The sequence below is a fragment of the Myiozetetes cayanensis genome, unplaced genomic scaffold (genome assembly GCF_022539395.1).
Source record: "Myiozetetes cayanensis isolate MyiCay16 unplaced genomic scaffold, myiCay2020 scf18, whole genome shotgun sequence".
Classification (NCBI taxonomy): Eukaryota; Metazoa; Chordata; class Aves; order Passeriformes; family Tyrannidae; genus Myiozetetes; species Myiozetetes cayanensis.
Window position 1 is genome coordinate 3,861,454 of NW_026087389.1, and position 19,483 is coordinate 3,880,936.

The window sequence follows — 19,483 nt, forward strand, 5'->3', positions numbered from 1 at the left end:
TTGATGGCGCTCAGCCCCCCCGAGCGGGAGGCGCCGGGGCTACCGGGGCTGCCGCTCCACTCGCCCTGGACCTTCTGGCTGGACAAGTGAGTGGGGCCGGGGGGGCGGAGGGGAGCTGGAGAAACATCCCCCCTCTCCCCCCCCGTCCCGATCCGTCCGTGGAGAGCATCCCTGCGAGTTCTCGGTTCGCTCTTCCGACGGATTGGACACCGGGGAATTTACCCTTGGGCTGCGTGCGGGAGAAGCGCCGGTGCGAGAGACCGTCCCGGTGCTCGTCCCCATCGAGGAGGGAGCCGCGTGGTGAGACCGGTTGGGAAACGCTTTCGGTTTTGTAGTTGAACGGCCGCACACTGATCCAGGAAACGTCGGTGGAGGTTTGGGCTCTAAATTTAGAAATGACGCTCGACGGCCCCGGGAATGGAAGGGTAAAGGTTGTGTTTTGCTTGCTGTGGTTTGTGCATCCCTGCTGCTGCCAAAACGGACCCGGTCCCACCGGCCGGGACGTGCCCAGTCTTACAACTCTTTAACATCAGGTTTGGCTCCAGGAGGTGGTCAGTTCTTGTTTTGAAGGATTAGTTGAGATTTATTAATTAACTGCAGTGTTCATTTTGTGTGCTTGAAGTTGGCTTGGAAAGCTTGTGCCAGGGGAGCTCATCCCCGTGGTGCACACAGCGAGGCAGAGGGAAGAAGTACCAAAGTCAAAACTGAAACAGAAAGTTTATAACCAGAATTTGAGCTTGTTTTTTCAAGTGTGTATTTTCTAGCATCTTGTTTTTTAATCTTCTTTGTCCCCTTTTATCAGTTTTCTGGTGTATTTCTCCTCTCCACCCCTCTATTCCAGAAGCAAAGTTCTCTCCTTTATCAGCCTTTCTGCCATTGCTGAAATTCTCCCCTTTAGTTTTTTTTTTTTTTTTTTTGGTAACTTTTCAACTCGTGACAGGGAAATAACACAAAACTGTCAAAGGCTCACAAATATTCTCAGGTCCCACAAATCAAATCTAATAAATAAACCCACCAATAATTTCTGGTTAATCCTTTTGTACTCATGACATAGTTGTGGTCAGGTTCAGGGTCCAAGTCATTTTTTTTGGACATCTTTGTGGACGTCTTTGTCTGTAAAAAGCACCATTTGGACTCGTGTTTAAGCAAGCCCCCAACCAGATCTGTTTGTTTACACAAGCCATGTGGAGATAAGCAAGTCTATGCTTTATAATCAACATCGGAAGTTAAAACTCATTTCAAGTTCCTGAGTTCTATAATTTATTTTTTTTTTCTGAAGTATAGTTCCACTCTACTTTAAACTCTTAAAATGCAGTTACTGATTTTTTTTTTTTGGTCTTCTTTCAGATCACATATAAGTGCATTTAATTAGTATTGTTGCTTCTTAACTTAAATCCAAGAGTGTATGTATAAGGGGAAAAGAAAAGTGGGACCATATATACACAAAACTGTGTGTTTTGTTTACTGGCAACAACGATAGAATAATGGTAGGGAACAAGAATGATGGCAAACAAGGCATGTTTTATATGTCACAAAAACATTCAAGGCATTAAAAAGCAAACAGGAGATGGAACCATGAACCTAATTTTTGCTGCTGTGTGTGGAGGTTCACATCTCTGCAGAGAAGCAGCTGGGATGTTCATTGGTACATCCACGGAGATTTGATGGAGGAATCCCTGCTTAGGCTTGTATTGGATGGATTTTCTGTAGCAGATAACTGTAGGTGCTTTTTTAACTTACTTCAGTAGTACCTAGTGCCGAGCAGTGCAGTTTCCTCAGGAGGTGGTATTGATTTTTGGCTGCTGCTACATTTTACCCTGTACTTGGACTGAAAAGCAGGAAGAAGTGATGTGTAAGGATAAATAGATGTCGAGATGGATATGTAGTTATCTTTTTCTATTAAATTACTGTGAGAGGGATCCATGACATACAATTTTAAGATCTCTAAAATGTATCTTTTCATTAAGTCACGCTGTTAAAATAAATATCCATCAGCTAAGTGGTGCTTTGTGTAGCAACTAGTGATGTGCTACCCTTGGGGTTCATGGCCTTGCTTTTATCACAGCATCACCCCATACATCTCCTGCACTAGAAGTAAATGCCTTTGTTTGATCTACATCAGCACTTGTTTCTGTGAATGCCCTGGCACAGGCTGAACATCTGGAAGCTGGTATCCTGTGGCCAGGTCCTGGTTCATTGCCATCACCTCACACATGTCACAGGGCATCTGCATTTTCTGTAAATGCTGAGCCTTTCTTGGTATGTGTGTCTGAAATAGCAGCCACCTGATATCGCTGTCCGGTGTCCTGCCCCGTAAATGCCTTAGGAAAGTGAGCACGATAAAAGCTTTGGGAAAATATCATTCACCAGCTGGACAAATAAAATCCCATCTATGATCTTCAAATGCTTGCAGGTCAGCAGTTTCACAGAAGGCAGCAGAAAAGCTGGCAGCTGTTTTTCTTTTAAGGGAAATGAGGTTTCCTTTTTAATGGTTGAAGTGTCCTAAGGTCGTGCAGTAAAAGTTTGGAAATCAGCAGTTTGGATCTGCAGTTTTGTTTGTCTGTTCTGCAGGTTTCCAAGTTCACATCCATGTGTCTCATTTGCAGGACTTTTGCATGCAGTGGTCTTAGGGAGCATGGGGAATTTCAGCAGGTCTTCCAGAGGTTGTCAGTGCCACCTTGGGAAGCTGATTCATGCTGGTGGCTCTTTACACTTCTGTTAACCTTGGTGAGATTCTGGTCCTGCTCGTAGTGGCCTCTAGCTTTGAAGTGAAAGGTTACCAGTTTAGTTTTTCTACATTGTGTAGCCTTTAAATTATTTTCATGACAAAGTGTCAGTGTGCATCACTGAATACAACTAATTAAAAGTGAGGATTACAAATCTGGTCACTGTATTGGGGAGCACACTCAATACAGGGATTGCACAAAAGAAGTCAAGTAACATCACTGTCAAAGGCTGGGATGTCTTGCATAACAGGCCATTTTAGGCACTTAAAAACATCACGTAATGGGATTTGGGATTGTGGATCTGGGTATGATATTTGTATGAATACAAAGCTGGGAAACAGATTATGCTTTTTGATGTACTTGTGGGCATCATGCAAATATCCTACTTTGCAAATCCCAACTGTTACCTACCTTAGGTATCCCATGCCATCTTGTTGTGGTTTAACCCCAGCCAATAAAACCAAGCTGCACACAGCCGCTTGCTCGCTCCCCCACCAGCAGAATCAGGAGAGAACTGGAAGAGTAAAAGCTGGAAAACTCGTGGGTTGAGATAAAGACAGTTTAATAGGGAAACCCAAAGCTGTGCACACAATCAAATCAAAACAAGGAATTAATTAATCCACTGCTTCCCACAGGCAGGCAGGTGTACAGCCAACGCCAGGTGAGCAGGGCCCCATTGTGCATAACAGTGATTTGGGAAGACAAATGCCGTCATTCCAAATGTCACCCCTTCTTCCCTCCACTTTACAGACTGAGCAGGATGGCATATGGTCTGGAATATCCCCTGGGTGAGTTGGGGTCAGCTGTCCTGGCTGTGTCTCCTCCCAGTTTCCCGGGCACCCCCAGCCAGCGTTGCTGTACAAGTACCTACGTACGTGCCAGTGTGGCAGTACGAAAAGCAGAAGAGGCCTTGGCTCTGTGTGAGCACTGCTCAGCAATAACAAAAACATCTCTATATTATCAACCCTCTGTTCAGCACAAATCTAGAAATGTAGGCCCACATTAGACCAACTGGGAAAAAACCAACTCCACCCAGCCAAAACCAGCACACATCTCATGTTTAATGCTACACTGAGCTTTTCACTACTGAAATAACAGTGTTCTGGTAGCTGTTTGGCTTTTCAGCATCACAAGGAGCCAGAGGCTTTGTCAGTGGTAAGGGTTTTCAGTCCAGTGTGCACATGTGATAATGAAGATGTTGCACGTCCTTGCAAAAACCCATCGTTTAAGATCTCGCTGTGTCTGAGCTGCCAGCGCTGCTGCCAGACCGCTTTCAGTCAACAGCAAGGAAAATGCCAGAACCCTTCTACACAAATCAGTGCTATCAGGAGTTGGGCACACATCACACGAAAGCCTAGGACAGAATCCTCATTTCCAGATAAACCTCACTCCCATGGAACTCTGAGCGTGCAGCAGGGCAGGTCCTTTTGCAGGATCGTGCCCTGCCTGCCCTGTCTTCTCACCTGACTTCGAACAACGCTCTTTAGATAATTTTATTTCTGTTGCAAGAATAGTTTAACTCTTCAGGATCTTTGTGAGGGGAAGTTTGTGCTTATAAACATTGCGAAATATGCAGGGTTATTAGTCTACTCCAGGAAAGATGAAATATTCTTACATAAACGTATTATCCGTGCTGATTTTTCTCTCTGTATGTTATGAATGAGTTCTATATAAAGTTTAGTAGATAAATTTCGATAACTGAGCTATTTTAATAAAGTGTTAATCTTCTTAACTGAACACATCAGATGTTTGAAACTAAACTTAATAATTTCCCTTCTTCCCTATAGAAAAATCTTATTTATCTAGGATCATCTATTTCATCTATTACAGCTTATGAGTAGGTGGCTTACAATGAAAAATGATGGTTAATATTATAAGAATGTTCAACCCAGTAAGTGCATTTTGACAGGCTTTGATGGCTTGAAATCAGTCTTTGTATTCGGAATGGATTACCAGATTTATTTAGTTGCCACAGCATGTTTTTGAGTTTATGCTTTGTAAGTAAATATTTTGCTTATTTATACAAAAAGCAGTTGTAGTTAAGCACTTACAGGGGTATTTTCAAAACTGCTTGGCAGCTTTTAAAGATCCCGCTAAAGCCGTGATGAGATTCCCACCGGGAAACAAAGGCCAATGTGAGCACATATGAAACAACTTCTATACTTAATTCTTTGCAGAGAAACAGAAAAGCTACAGTTCAGCATCAGAAATTAACATAAGCACAACCACCTGGAGGTTTATTCATGGATAAAACAATGGGATTTATCTTTGTACCCTTTGTTCTTTATTCGTGCTGGAATAATGAAGGAGTGGTGAAGCAAGCTCGCATTAGGATTCAGTTTATGTAGATTATTCCTGTTTCCCTGTTCCCATGTGGTTCACTGTGAGATGCTGTACAGTGGGTCTGGCCTGATTAGGCAACTCAATTAGCCCTGATATTGCACTCAAATTTTCTCCCATAATGTCCTGGAGAAGCAGAGCAGTGGCAGCACAGGGCATGGAACAGGCAGACCAGCAGAACCATTGAATATTTTATGTGCAGACTCTCCACGGGGAACCCAGATGTGCATTTGTAGGTGGATTGGCGACAGGCCAACTACTTCCATCCCCAGAAGAGCTGTCGGTGCCAGGCTGGTGCTGTGATCCGTGTCGCTTCCTGTCACTGTGCTCAGGGGGACTGCCAGGGCCTGCTGAGTTCCTTGGAAATGAATTGTTCCATGGCAGTAATTGACAGGTCAGTACAGCATATCAGATTAAATTTATTGTTGATGGCAGTAAAATTATCCAAATGGGAGGAATCCTGTAATGGCTTCATTTCAAGGGTCAGTATTTTCAGGGTCTTGTTTTGTAGTACAATGTGTATTGAGATTTTCAGTAAAGTACACCACCATCTTACTACTCCTAGTGTATAGTATGTTTCCTGGAAGAAGTAGGAATTTCTACAGACTCCTTCAATTGGAAGTCATCTGCCATTTCTGCTAACTTAAACTTATGCGCTATACTCAGTTGAAAAAAATTAAAATCAAAACTTCATGGGTTTCAAGGCATGAAACCCCCCCAGTGATCATCTGGGTGGATCTGCTGAGTTTATGGGTGACTATCACAGAAACACTGTGGTTGGTTCAGATTTGTCAGCAGTCTGGTATTTTGCAGGAATTTTTCCTTCTGTCTGTCTGTGATTAGAACACTCTCTCTGCCTTATACACATCCATCAAACCAAATTTGCACAGGTGTCACTTCTGCAACAAATTATCCTGAACTTTTAAATTGATGAATCATTGTTTTCTCAGTTATGGTCTTTTCAATAGGGTTTTGATTGTTGGTTTGGTGTTTGGTTTTTTGTTTGGGTTTTTTTGGGGTTTGTTTGTGGGTTTTTTTAATAAAAGTGTTTGAGGGTTCATGCTCGTACCCATAAATGACTGACACTTTCCAGAGCTAGGTGAAAGGCTGAAATAACACTATGCAATCTTGAGGGCATGGAGCATTTCCCGGGCAGGTTACTAGAAATAAATGGTCACTCACCATAACTTTTAAAACAGATAATTTGCTGGTTGGTTGGTGCTTTCTGCCAGCTGATCACAGTTTCCCTGGAAAATGTTATCTGCAGCTATCAAAATGAACCATTTTATAACCTCAGAGTGGAATATTCTGTCTACCTGTCTTAGCTGCTCTTTTAAATGGCACTGAATTTGCTAAATGGCTACCATGATTATCTAGGTAACCTTTAAAGGCTATGGTTGGAGAACACATTTTAATCTTTTATTTGAGTAAACCTTACTACTGAAGCAACTCAGTGGCATTATCAGAATGAGGATATAGAGTGGTGATACTGTATGTTGTACAGCATATGTAACCCCACGTGCACTGGTGACTGCTGAGTTACTAAGAGTGCCTAAGAGAAGTAATTTCTTGAGCAGTGGCGTGGGACAGCGAGAGGCCAAGTTATCTCAGGTTTTGCCTGTTTGAGTTCTATTCTACATGAAACCAAGTCTTAGTAGAGAGGTGCTACTTCTGTCAGCAGCAAGGGATAAACAAAGTGTAATTTGTTGTGAATCCACTACTCCCTAGTGATAAATATCACCTGATAGGTTTCAAAGTCTGTTTTATTTACTACCTTTTTTGTGCATTCAAAAGCAATCTGACTGGCTGTCTCTGTTAAATACTGTGTGTTTCTTTTTGCTTTTCAATGCTGAATGTAAAGTATAAGTAAAACCTGCCAAAACACAAAAAAACCCCAAACAAAAAACCACCCCAATCCTTACAATGATAATTCTTTTTTATCACACTGATGACAGTTTTGTTTGTTGCTGGTTTCAAGTTATCAGTTTTTTCATGGAAGTTTTCATAATTCATGAGCACAGGACTAGAATCTGTGCCACAGCAATTTCTTGGGGTTTGTTTGCTTGTTTTTATAACCTCTAGTAAAGTGATTTTTGAGATTTGGACATGTAACGCTGTTTTCTTGCCAGTTCCACCAGTGTAACGTGCTCTCATGTTTGGTAATTAACAGGCAAATAGTAAAGTAGGTGTTAGTTTGCCTGTTCTATCCTGAAAAGACTGGGAGGGATTTTTTTCTGCTGGTTTTGTATTTTTAAAGTAACTTATGTTGATAGGAGCCTTTAAAAAACCTTCAAAGAGCTATTATTAGACTTTTGAAGATGCAATGATGTTTCAGTAGTTTTGCATATTAAATGTCTTTGTTTAAGTGAATGTCTAGGGTTTGCCCCAGAGCCTAAATTATATCTGTAACAACTGAGAGTAACTACAGTGTTTCCCTGGACATATTTCATGGTGATCAGATGTATCAGGGAGGGTTGCTGAGATCTGGTTTGCTTTTATCCTTTCTTCAGCTGGTACCTGAGCAACAGCTGCGTTTTCTTCTGTTTCCTTAAACTTCTTCTGTTGCCTCTGTTTCCAGATTTAGTCATTTTACACATTTTTGTTTCCTCTTCTGAGGCACAATGGGAGGTTGCTTTGTCTTTGATCTTCATTTTTCTTTAGAAATCCCACTTCAGCTTCTGAAGAGGAAAAAATGTTTCCAGTTCTAACAAATTGAATGTGCCTTAGCAATTTTTGACCTCATTCCTCCAAAAATTGTGTCTATGGGATTGTGTGCTGGGAATCGTAAGGTGGGTGTTACGATGCGCTATTAGCGTGGCGACAGGAGCCAAGTGATGTCTGGGGGTGTGGATGCACCGTCCCATGCCTCAAGCACTGAAGATTCATGATGAAGGTTATAAATAGAATCATTTAGGGTGGAAAAAGCTTTCCAGAGGATGAGGTGCAGCTGGTGCTGTGCGTGCCTGAAGGGAGCAGCTCCAGGTGGGAGCTGGGAATGGTCAATATGAGGGGGAGCTGGAGAAGCTGAACCATTCCTGGTGTACGAGGGTGTCTGGCGCTGAGGCCAACCCAAGGATCTCGTGGCTTTATGGGACGTGCTGGTGGCTTGAAGACATAGTGCCAATAGTGGAAGAGCTGCCTGGAGTCATGGAGGCTCCCTGTGTGCGTTGGGTTACACGGCACCTGGCAGGGGAGCTGCCCTTTGGGGCCTGTGCTTCTGCTCAGCCCGTGTGCGCATCCCATCCATCCGAGGGACCCGTGATGGTTGTGACTGGCCCTGGTGAGGGCGGTGCGGGGCTGAGGGAAGGTCCTGCTGCCATCCCGCCATCCCCTCCAGGATCCCGCCATCCCCTCCAGGATCCCGCCATCCCCTCCAGGATCCCGCCATCCCCTCCAGGATCCGCCGTCCCTCCAGGATCCCGCCATCCCCTCCAGGATCCGCCATCCCCTCCAGGATCCCGCCATCCCCTCCAGGATCCCGCCATCCCCTCCAGGATCCGCCATCCCTCCCAGGATCCCGCCATCCCTCCAGGATCCCGCCATCCCCTCCAGGATCCCGCCATCCCTCCAGGATCCGCCATCCCCTCAGGATCCCGCCATCCCCTCCAGGATCCCGCCATCCCCTCCAGGATCCCGCCATCCCCTCCAGGATCCCGCCATCCCCTCCAGGATCCCGCCATCCCCTCCACGATCCCGCCATCCCCTCCAGGATCCCGCCATCCCTCCAGGACCCGCCATCCCCTCCAGGACCCCGCCATCCCCTCCAGGATCCCGCCATCCCTCACGACCCGCCATCCCTCCACGATCCCGCCATCCTCCACGGATCCCGCCATCCCCTCCACGGATCCCGCCATCCCCTCCAGGACCCCGCCATCCCCTCCACGACCCCGCCATCCCTCCAGATCCGCCATCCTCCAGGATCCCGCCATCCCCTCCACGACCCCGCCATCCCCTCCACGATCCCCGCCATCCCCTCCACGACCCCGCCATCCCCTCCACGACCCCGCCATCCCTCCACGACCCCGCCATCCCCTCCCACGCATCCCGCCCATCCCTCCACCATCCCGCCATCCCCTCCACGATCCCGCCATCCCCTCCACCATCCCGCCATCCCTCCACCATCCCGCCATCCCCTCCACCATCCCGCCATCCCCTCCACCATCCCGCCATCCCCTCCACCATCCCGCCATCCCCTCCACCATCCCGCCATCCCCTCCACGACCCCGCCATCCCGCCGCCTGTGCGTCTGCACCACCTAGCGGCCCGCGCTGAGGGAGCAGCATGGATTATGTTCTTTTTCAAAGTGTGAAGCACTGGGAGTGCCTTAAAACGCTTTAAAAGGTGCTCTGAGGTGTATTAAGTGCAATTAAAAATAATTCCAGAGGATGACCATGCATTCCCTTCCTGGTAGCCCATCACCTGTGAACAGCAGGGCTCTGAGGGGGGGTGGGGGACCTGAGAGGAGCGCTGTGCTGCTTGGTTTAAAACTCCTAATTCTCCCATTTAATCAACATATTTTACAAATTACGTGGTAAATATTAACCTATTCACTAGTATATAAGCCTTTTTTAACTCCTATCTTTAAATGATTCGTGATAATTGGAGCTGGGCTTCCACTCTTGACACGTGAATATTTCAACCTTGCACTGATGCGATTCACGTTCCCTCTCCATCTCCTTTCTTTCCCTCCTTGATAAAACAGATGTTTTAATTAATCTGTACTTTGTTTTCAAGATCACTTCCTGGTACGACAGCAGCTGAATGTGCATCAAACTTGAAGAAGATTTATACAGTTCAAACAGTGCAGGTAAAGTGTCTGGCTCTGCTACAGGAGCTGCCACATGTTATTAATGTAACTTCACACCTTAAGTTTCGTTTTTCCTCGTAGGATGAGTCACAGCTGTGGCTTTGCTTACCTGAGGTGTGAAACGTGAGTTTTGTTGGAGTTGTGTGTGTGTATTACTGAGTCATTGTTTGAATTTCACTTGGCTTTCCAGACCAGGAAAGGAGGAGGCATATTGGATTGAACATATTGGATTATTAAATTTTCCTGAGTTTCCACTTGTACCTCGGGATTGTTATACTTGATGTGTTTTAATAATTTTTCTGCCTTTTTTTCCCCATGTTTTATTTAACACAGAAATTCATTATATGCAAAGACTAAAAATTGCAGCTTGTGGGTGGTTTTTTTTGGTCTTTCCTCCTTGAACATGAATCAAAAAAAAATAATTTAGCAAACTGACTTGAATGAAAGTATTCTTACATCATGGAATACTCACAGTAATGAGAAATTCTGCATGTCTGTGTCATCTGCAAGTGCCTAGCAGTGGGCATCTCTTGAAAGTAGAATTGCATTTCTATTTTAATACCACAGTTACCATGAAGTGTAGCAAATTGTTATTTGTCTCACCTTAATGCTAAGCTGACTCTAGTTCACTAAATCTCTGAAATTCTAAGGTAGTGCCAAACCCTTCTCTTTGAGAAGCACAGCTCTAGTGATCTACTGGAGTTTTAAACAGGGCTTTCATATATAATATGACCTTCCTTGAGGAAGTGAAGCCAAAATCTTCCTTGACTCCATCACTGTCCTTCATGGCCAGTACCTACTCAATGAGGAATTCCAGCCTTCACCACCTGAAGGATGCTTTCAACCCCAAACCTTCCAGACCAAGTCCCTTGTTCAGGATATAAAGAGCTCTCAAATGTTTCCACAGCCATCTGCCTGTGTAGCTCTGCTTCTTTTTCTGGCAGTAGCTTTAGGGTTTGGGCAAACTACCTGGTAAGAATAAGACAGAAGTTGAAACAGGTGTTTCTCTCTTCTCGTGACTGGGAAATGGTAATGGCTGGTAGGCAGAGTCACCAAGGGCCGCAAAATTTTATCACATAATGTTGCAATCTTTGTTTCTAAAACTGTGCTAATGATTAAGTATTAGATAATACTTAATGTATTAGATAATACTTGACTATTATGTGTAGATAATACTTAATGAGTTGCACTACTAATTAATATTGCATCACCACATGTTGCTGCAACTTAAGTCTTTAAAAATCTCCTTCCCAGCTGTTGGATAAAGAAGAACAGGGATTGGGATCTTTTTAGTCATCCCTCTCTGTTGCTCACTACTGCTTTTGGGTGCCTTTTATCCACTCCAAACATGCATGACAGTTTCTGCTTTTACCAGCACAAACACTGGGAAGTAATCCAATGGTTCCTGGTAAACTTGGATTTTCTGATTTCTGTCCTCTTCCTATATTAACATGTGCATCTCATGTTCTCTGCATCTGGTTGAAACCTTTCATTTAGACAAAGTAGTTGGGTTGCTGGTTAGGCATTTAGTTCACCAGAATTATTGTTTGTGGTGGTTTTGTAACTCAGGATAATCACAATGAAGTTTAGGCTAGGCTATTTGATATAAATATTTTTTATACATACTAATAAAATACTATGTACTGCTTTGTTCTCACATGCTTAGTGTAAATCTGGTTTTGATTATTTTTGTCTCCCTCCCTATTGAAAACGACCTTGATTCTAAAATAATCCCCAGTTTGACTGCTTCCTTTCTTTCCACCTTCACTTAGGCAGAATTGGCATCTAAAAAAAAAAAGTAGAAATTCACTTGTAACAAGTTCTTTCCCCAGCATTTTGTTGTAACATAGAAGATGCCAGTTCTCTAGGAGAAGGATATATAATTGTTTTACAGATAGTTAGCAAGGCAGTAAATCTACATGAAACATGCTCTCTGGTGTTAATACAACCAATATTTTTTCTTTTCAAGGATTTTTGGAGTGTCTACAACAACATTCCCCCTGTGACAAATTTGCCTCTGAGATGTAGTTACCATTTAATGCGGGGAGAAAGACGCCCACTCTGGTACGTGTGTTGTCATTAGACATTTCTGGGAATGGGCAGTGGAAGAACCTGAAGGGTAGAAAGGAGACAGGTGTGGGACAGGAATGTCTTGTTTATGTTTTGTTTTAAGTCTATCAAAGTAATTTTGTATTTTAGGAAAGGGATTGCCAGAGGTTGATCTCATCATCAGTAACCCACTAACTTTTCAGTAATTTCTGCCAAAGGTATATTGGCCAATATCAGCATTTGTGTGTGTATATATATATATATATGTGTAAATTTTTTTTTTTAGACAGAAAAACAAATTCTGAAGTAAGAATTGAGGACTGCAGGTTTTGGAAAATGTCCCCCAAAGTTTCCCAGCTCCTTTCCCCAGCATCTGTCAGGATTGGAATATCTAAACCCAGTATGAAACCTGTGGAAATTCCCCAGGACCAACAGTCTCCCACCAAAGATGAATTCTAGGTTATTCCTTTAACTTTGCTTTTACAGAGCTTTAACAGGAAAGTAAAAGCGATAATTTAAAATCTTATTGAATGAATTGTGGCAGAATAAACTTGAGGAGCTCAAGGTTTGTCATTACAAGGCAGTTTAATGGTTATGTCTGCCCTGACCCTGGGCAACTTCAGTCTTTTATTAATATGAGCAAATAATTTCTAGCTGCCACAAAGCTGAAATGAAGTGTTCTTTTGTTAAATTGGATAAATGGAAGGCTAATAAGTTGCTTCTGTGAAAATATGCCAGAGGTTTTCCAAAATAAGAGGTTACCATAGTGAAACGTAAAATTGTTTTGTAGCTTGTTCCCATACAGTGTGCAGCCACTTCAAAGAATGTCTGTAGTCAGGGAAAATGTAAGTATTTTCCAAGACACAAAACTTAGGAAAGGGATTAGGTGTTGAGAGATACACTTCATATGAACAATGAAAGAATTATCTGTGATGTCAGAAGTCAGAGTCATGCTCCCTGGAGTTAGTAATTGCATTTCAGATGGGATTTTTCTGGGAAAATTAAACCACAAACGTAAGGTTATCTAGATGGGGACTTGAGTGTTTATTTTCACTGATCTATTTCCCATAACAGGGAAGAAGAAAGCAATGCCAAAGGAGGTATATGGAAAATGAAGGTCCCCAAAGAAAGTACGGTATGTTATGTTGACTTCTTACTCAGACCTTGTTTAGTAAGGGAGTTTCTTTAAACTCTATCTGATAAAGCTGTTGTAGAACTTTTTACTTCTGACATCATCCGACACAACAACCAAATGCTGTTTTAACATCCATAACCTTTTATATACAATGAGCAAAGTTTCTTTTCCAATAATTCCATATCTCTTGCTTTAGATAACATTTGGCAACGTGTTATCAAGCAATTGAAAGCTGCAGTGTTTCCATTTGGAAACATGGGAATTTATAATCACCTTTGTTCTTGAGACTGTTTGCTTACAGGCATACAAAGGAAAACAGGAAACCTTTTCCTGATAATCTATGCAAAATTATAGAACCACAGTAACGCTCTTCAGAAGTCAACACAGCACAAGAGTTTCACTGAAATACTCCTGAACTCCCTGTCAAACTCTGTAGGACTCTGTTTTGATCCCTCTTGCACTGGCTGTGATGCTCATCAGACTGTTTAATGAGCCAGCTTAGTGCACTCTGTAGTTGCAAAAAGTCTCCTGGTTTTTTTTCATTTTTAATTAGAGTGTATGACCAGGAGAGTTTTTTGATGAGCATAAAATAGAAAAGACAAGTAGGATCATCCCCTTTGGCCACAGTGAGTTGTCAGAGCACCTTGTGTGCATTTTGGGAAATTGCAGTGCTGCTCAGATTTTTTTCCCCTCCTTTTTTTTTTTTTTTTTTTTTAATTTAAAAGTGTTAAAGATTAAGTCTGTTCAGGCATGTTGTTGTTTGAGCCTTCATGAAATAACTGGGTTTCTGTTTGCATCCCTAATCAAATGCATGTGAGTAACTTCTCCTGTGAACTGCCAGAGTGAGGAGATTTGACCTCTTCACACTTGGTGTTTATGTGTGCAAGTGTGCTTTGGATCAGGCCTTTAAACACGAGAAGTGAAGTGTCAGAAAAATGTGACAGCCTTGCAGAAGGCATTAAATGCTGAAAGATGGCACTCAATTTCAGCCAAAAGTTAATTGATTTTTGCCTGTGGGCTCTTTCCTTCTATGTGAGTTGCAGCTTTCCTCCCCTGCAGTCCCAAGTGATCACAAAAGACTCAAATTGTCTTTTTCCTCTTATAATCCAAGGTGTGAAGATTGTCAGAAGTGACAAGTGGTTTGGGGAGCCTGCATTACTGGGCAGTGAATTTAGGGGCCCCAGAGGCCTTGTTTTTCAGAGGCTGAATGACAGCCCATTTTTGAAATGAAGGTACTTTTGATCTCTCAAACTACGCACACATGGCCCCAGTCACTTCTGAAAGGTTTGCTTGAAGGTGAACTTCAGTCAGCTTTCAGTGCCTTGTAAATAACATAAATAATACCTTTATGCCTGTTTCTCATTTTTTGGGTTCATTCTTCATCACGTGTGTGCACAGCATCTCCTTGACTGAGATGAACCATCTCCTACAGACCTAACTACTAATTATATAACACAGCATGTACTTGAAATAAAAGTGCTTTTTTTTTCTAGACAACCTCAGAAAGAGAAGACACTCAAAACTGAGCTAGCAAACCCAACTTTTAAATTAAAAAACAATAATGCAAAGGTAACTTTTTTTTCTGCTTCCTCAGGCTGCAGTTTGGAAAGAGCTACTGCTGGCAACTATTGGAGAGCAGTTTACAGATTGTTGTGCAGCAGGTAATGATTGGGGCAAGTGTGACAAATGGAATTGGAATACAGAACATGGTAGCATTGCTAAAAATGGGGTGTAGGGCTGGAAAGCCTGTTCATACCTATTGTCATTAAGAAGAGGACAAGGTATGCTGACTGCCTTTGTACAAGACTCAAGCTCAACAGCTTGTGTCTGTGGGAAACCAGCAGGTTTTCTAGTTATTAAACATCTGTCTGTTAGCCAGTATGTAAATAATTAATTTCTATTCCCCAGTATCAGGATTATGGAACCCTAAATGGCACTTCCATACAGACTGTTTGCATTGTAACTGTTGGAAACAACTAAATTAGATCAATCATAAAAGGTTTGGGTTGGTAGGGACATTAAAGATCATCTAGTTTTAAACCCCCTGCCATGGGCAGGGACACCTTCCACTAGAGCAGGTTTCTCAGAGCCCCATCCAACCTGGCCTTGGATAGATGCCCCCATTTGCCCTCATGATCCCTCTGGTTAGGAATTGTCAGGGGAAGCACCAGTGCAGACCTGAAGCAGAGGGACACTGCATGGTTTGCCTGTGGTGACATTAAAAGCCCATAGCAGGGCCACAACACAAACCTGGCTCTCCTGAATCCCAGGTTAGCACTCTAGCCAGAAGCAATATTTTGTTCATTGCTTAAAAATACTGCTCAGGTCAAGGTAATGTTTGATGTAATTGAATTTACGTAAATATTCTAAAAGTACTTTGCTGGTTTACTGGAAAACGGGCATTAATCATCCAGAAGCTCACATATTATTTTGGTCAGAGGTAATAATTTAATGAAGTGTCCCTTTCAGAATAAATATCTTCTCTAGGCTTGCAGGGTTCCTTGCAAGCAAAGGAACTCTGTGAAGGGACTATGAACACCAGCTGCTTTAAAACAGATCACCAAAGGCAACTTCTTAGTCATGAGAAGCAAGTACAAGTCTGACCATTTAATTCATTAAGGTTCTGTTAAAGAATAGTTTCTTGCTTCTGGGTGAAGCAAACAATGGACTTGCTGACCTGCTGGACTAGAGGGAAGGTGTTCTGGGAGCTGTTACTAAACTAACTTTTCAATTCAAATGGCACTTCTCCCTCATTTCTTTTGACTGTGTTTACTTCTCTCCTAAGCATGAATGTCTGACTAAACCGGCTGTTACAGTGGCTGTGAATATCCTGTTAGGAGTGTCCCTTCACTGCTCTATCATCCCATAAAAAAGAATTGCATTACTCAGGTTCACAGAGCAGTTCAGCAAAGACCTTCCAAATGGTCTCTCACACCCTTTATATACTGATAGGGTTGACTAGGGGTCACTTTATGATACTCTGCTGCCTACAGAGGTAGTTTTTTCCCTTGTCCATGTGCTTTTGACACCATGTTTGTGTTACCATTGCTGACCCCTCCCTTAGGATGCATGGGAAAGCTGTGCCATGGAGCTCACAGCTGGAGGCACCCACTGCTCACAGTGGAAAGCTGTGGCTTGGCCTTTGAGCTCTCCATAAAGCTGAATCCTGAGAATTTCACACCAAAAAGGGCTTTTGCAGTAAAACATGGAGTTACCAGCACTGGCAGCATCAGCCTGACTGGGGCTTTATTAATTTCTCTTTTCCCTTTTTTTCTGTTGCTCTCTTGACAAAATGTAAAGGAAAAAGGGAAAAAGTCTGGAAAAGCTGGTGTCTGATCTCCACTAGTACTATTCCTGGGGTTTTAGTTGTTTCGCCCTCATCCTCACATTTGTGCTAGTAGGCATTATTGTAGGTAAATTATCTTTAGTAGTTCATCTTGCTGACCTTACTGAAGGGAGCCTTGTGATTCCTTTCTTATCAAGTATAAGAGTGCTAATAGCAAAGATGAATAATCCTATGGCACTTCATAAAAAACACTATGAGGTAATATTTCCAATAGCTTCTATAAACACAGTGGTTCTTTCTGGTAACTATTTTGTCTGGTTTGAACATTGGTATTTTCCTCACTGGAGATTGCTCTTTTTTATGTCTTCATTTTTTTCCCCAGTTTTTGGGCACTGTTTCATAAAACATAAGTACCAAATTAGACATGTCTCACTTTTAAAGTATTCCTTAATGATTCTTCCCCTTCTGTGCAGAAGATGACGTAATAGGGGTTAGTGTCAGTGTTCGGGACCGTGAAGATGTTGTGCAAGTCTGGAACGTGAATGCCTCTTCAGCAAGTGAAGCAAAAGTCCTAGAAAAGATTCATGAACTTCTGCCACACACATCTTTTAAAGCAGTCTTCTATAAACGTGAGTGTTTTGTACGGTTAATTTCCACCTTCATTAGAAAAACAAGATGCTGGGAGGGTATTTCCATGGGAATATCCTGCCTGATTCATCGTTAATCACTTAGGAACGCAGCATCTGTCATTGCATTAAAATTATGTCCCTTTAATGTAAAAGTTAGCTATCATTCAAAAGATATTTTCAATTTAATCGTAGAATATATTTGGTTTCATGTTTAATATGCCTGAGTCATAAAACAAGTGAGACAAATCTCTTGATAACTCTCAAGGCTACATGCTGTTCAATTTAAGGATTAATTTAGAAGGAACCATTTGCCATCAGGATTTTAAGGGATCTCATATTTTAGTATCTCTATAAATGTATTACCAGAGTAGTGTATTCCCAAAGATCACCTGTTGGCATGTTGTGTCTTCCTTGACTGATGTATACATTGTTATCTTGTGTTATTTTAATATTTTCCTTGACATAGTTTACGTATTCTTTTATTCTTTTTTTCCCCTTCTCTCTTCCCTAGCCCACAGAGAGCATCATGCTTTCGAAGGCTGACATGGAAAGCATTAAGTGCAGTGTGTGCCAGGCTCGTTTGCTGTTCTTTGGTGTTTTGAGGTGGTCTGGACCAGGAGGAGGATGGTGGAAGCCCTGCAGAAGCACTGCAGGCAGTTGGTCCTTCTGAGTTTCTGACACTTCAAACTGGGCTGTTGCTGTTGAAAATGAAGAAAAGCAGTTGCCTTGACCGCTAACCGCGCAGTTCATTACTCCATGCTGAGTTGGCGCTTTTAATTCTTCATTGTTTCTTTAAGAAGATATTTTGGCCACTTGTTTTTTTCAACCTGATTCTATATTCCCATTTCATTGAGATAGCAGGCTTGCTTTCCTTCTGTACTGTGCTTAGTGAAGAGCAAACGTGCACAGAGATGCTGCACTCTGAGATGTGCTTTACATAGAGGAATGCTGGCTCGAGGAAATGTGTTTTCAATTTTCACTTTGAGACATTCCTATCATGTTAAGAATTACCCACTGATTTTGTCCCGAGAGAGAAAGAAATTGCACTGCTTTTATTCTAATATTCTAATATTCAGTGTAATCTGGTTGTGCTCTGACAACAGCACACATACTGTAAATGTAAATAGAAAAGGGTTCAATAAATTATATGCATTATATTGGGACTAACCCTCTGTGGGATGATCTTAATATCTTTTAATATCTTTTGTACTGATTTCAGAAGAACTCTTGTTCAGGCTAGAATGAGAAATTTTTTGGTAGAAAAACCTGCAAACTCCACCCCATCTTATTTAAGAAGTGATGGGGTGTTTATGTTTTTATATTGTGTGCTTTCTTGTGGTACATTTCTGTACTTCCATGAAAAAGTGTAGTGAATAATTTCTAATGTGTTTTACAAACTGGATCCATCCCTCCCACTTCCAGGAGTACTTCAGGCCCACGTCTGCACCCACTAGGTCAGTGTCAGAATTGCTGCTGACTTCAGTGCTAAGGAAGAGGCTCCATCGTCCGTAGTTTCAAGCCATCAAGACTTCCTAAGTGACCTTTATAAAACAAACAAAAAATACCGAAAAGAAATAGATTCTGTGTTGCAGCAAGAATAGGAATGTAAACAGCGTTAACCTTTAAATGTTTGTCTACATTAACTATTTGAGGTGCCTTAATAGACTCCCAAAGATTGATTTAGTTCCTTTTACAAGAAAATGCAAGGTAGAGATGAACATACTCTCCACTGAGCACTCCTTCCTCGTTTAGAGGTTTTTGTTTGGCAGCTGCTCAAGTTGCACTGATTTCCATATACTAAGGAGACAACCATAAAAATCAAATAAATTTAAAAATAAGTGTCACACATTTGAGGGTTTTTTTACAACTTTATCTTGTGTTTACAACTTTAACTTGTATTTATGAACTGTGCAGTTAATGAGCATTATCAATTAAACACATCTTCTAAAGTCCAAATGTCTTGCTTCTGTAACTGCTTTCTGAGATGAAATGTTACTGGTCCTGTTTTTTCCAACCTGTGTATTTTTCAGTAAAACTTTCTTAATAGCTATCTGGTTTGTTCATAGATTGAGTTTTTTTTTTTTTAATGAAAAAGTATGGAGTGACAGCAGATACTTGCAGGTGGGATGTACATGGACAGCCTCCAGGCCTGTGAGATGGAGAGGAAAAGTGACTTCAGAGAAGAGGGGGTAGAACACATTGAGGAAAAATGTTTATAACAGCTTGATGAGCAAGAATATTCACTTGAAATACTTCCCTGTCTTTGGAGGAAATGTGAGTGGAATACCAATGGGGAATTAATCACACACCTCTTCCTCCTCTTTGTTTTACTTTTGGAAACAAGCCAGACTCTCTTACCTCTCCCCCAGGTTTGTTTTCAGCACGGATGTTGATTTCGGTAGAGCTGGATCTCCTGGCAGGAATGGCTGAGCTGGTGATGTCACTGGAACTTGCTAATTTAAGGTATTACTTTATTCATCCTATTGAAGGAAATTATTTTTATGTTGTTGC

The 19,483-nt window shown here is 42.2% G+C and overlaps 1 protein-coding gene across 3 annotated transcripts; it reads left to right on the plus strand.

The window, feature by feature from the left end:
* On the plus strand, positions 1-18,816 carry EIF4E3 (eukaryotic translation initiation factor 4E family member 3). Of its 3 annotated transcripts, none has more exons than XM_050312929.1 (7): positions 1-86; positions 9,801-9,873; positions 11,843-11,937; positions 12,997-13,057; positions 14,652-14,718; positions 16,817-16,972; positions 17,484-18,816. In XM_050312929.1, exons 1-7 carry the CDS (start codon positions 4-6, stop codon positions 17,513-17,515), a joined length of 567 nt encoding a protein of 188 aa, XP_050168886.1. In that variant the 5' UTR covers positions 1-3; the 3' UTR covers positions 17,516-18,816. The 3 variants fall into 3 exon arrangements, with proteins under 3 accessions (XP_050168886.1, XP_050168887.1, XP_050168888.1); XM_050312930.1 differs by lacking the exon at positions 1-86 and adding an exon at positions 117-374; XM_050312931.1 differs by lacking the exon at positions 1-86 and adding an exon at positions 117-300.
* Positions 18,817-19,483: the final 667 nt, after the last annotated feature.

Bases quoted from the DNA above. Each gene is read 5' to 3' on its own strand.
- EIF4E3 (XM_050312929.1), top strand. From the start codon at position 4: ATGGCGCTCAGCCCCCCCGAGCGGGAGGCGCCGGGGCTACCGGGGCTG. The intron at 11,938-12,996 runs GTACGTGTGTTG...TTCCCATAACAG, and splicing joins GGAGAAAGACGCCCACTCTG to GGAAGAAGAAAGCAATGCCA. The intron at 14,719-16,816 runs GTAATGATTGGG...CCTTCTGTGCAG, and splicing joins TACAGATTGTTGTGCAGCAG to AAGATGACGTAATAGGGGTT.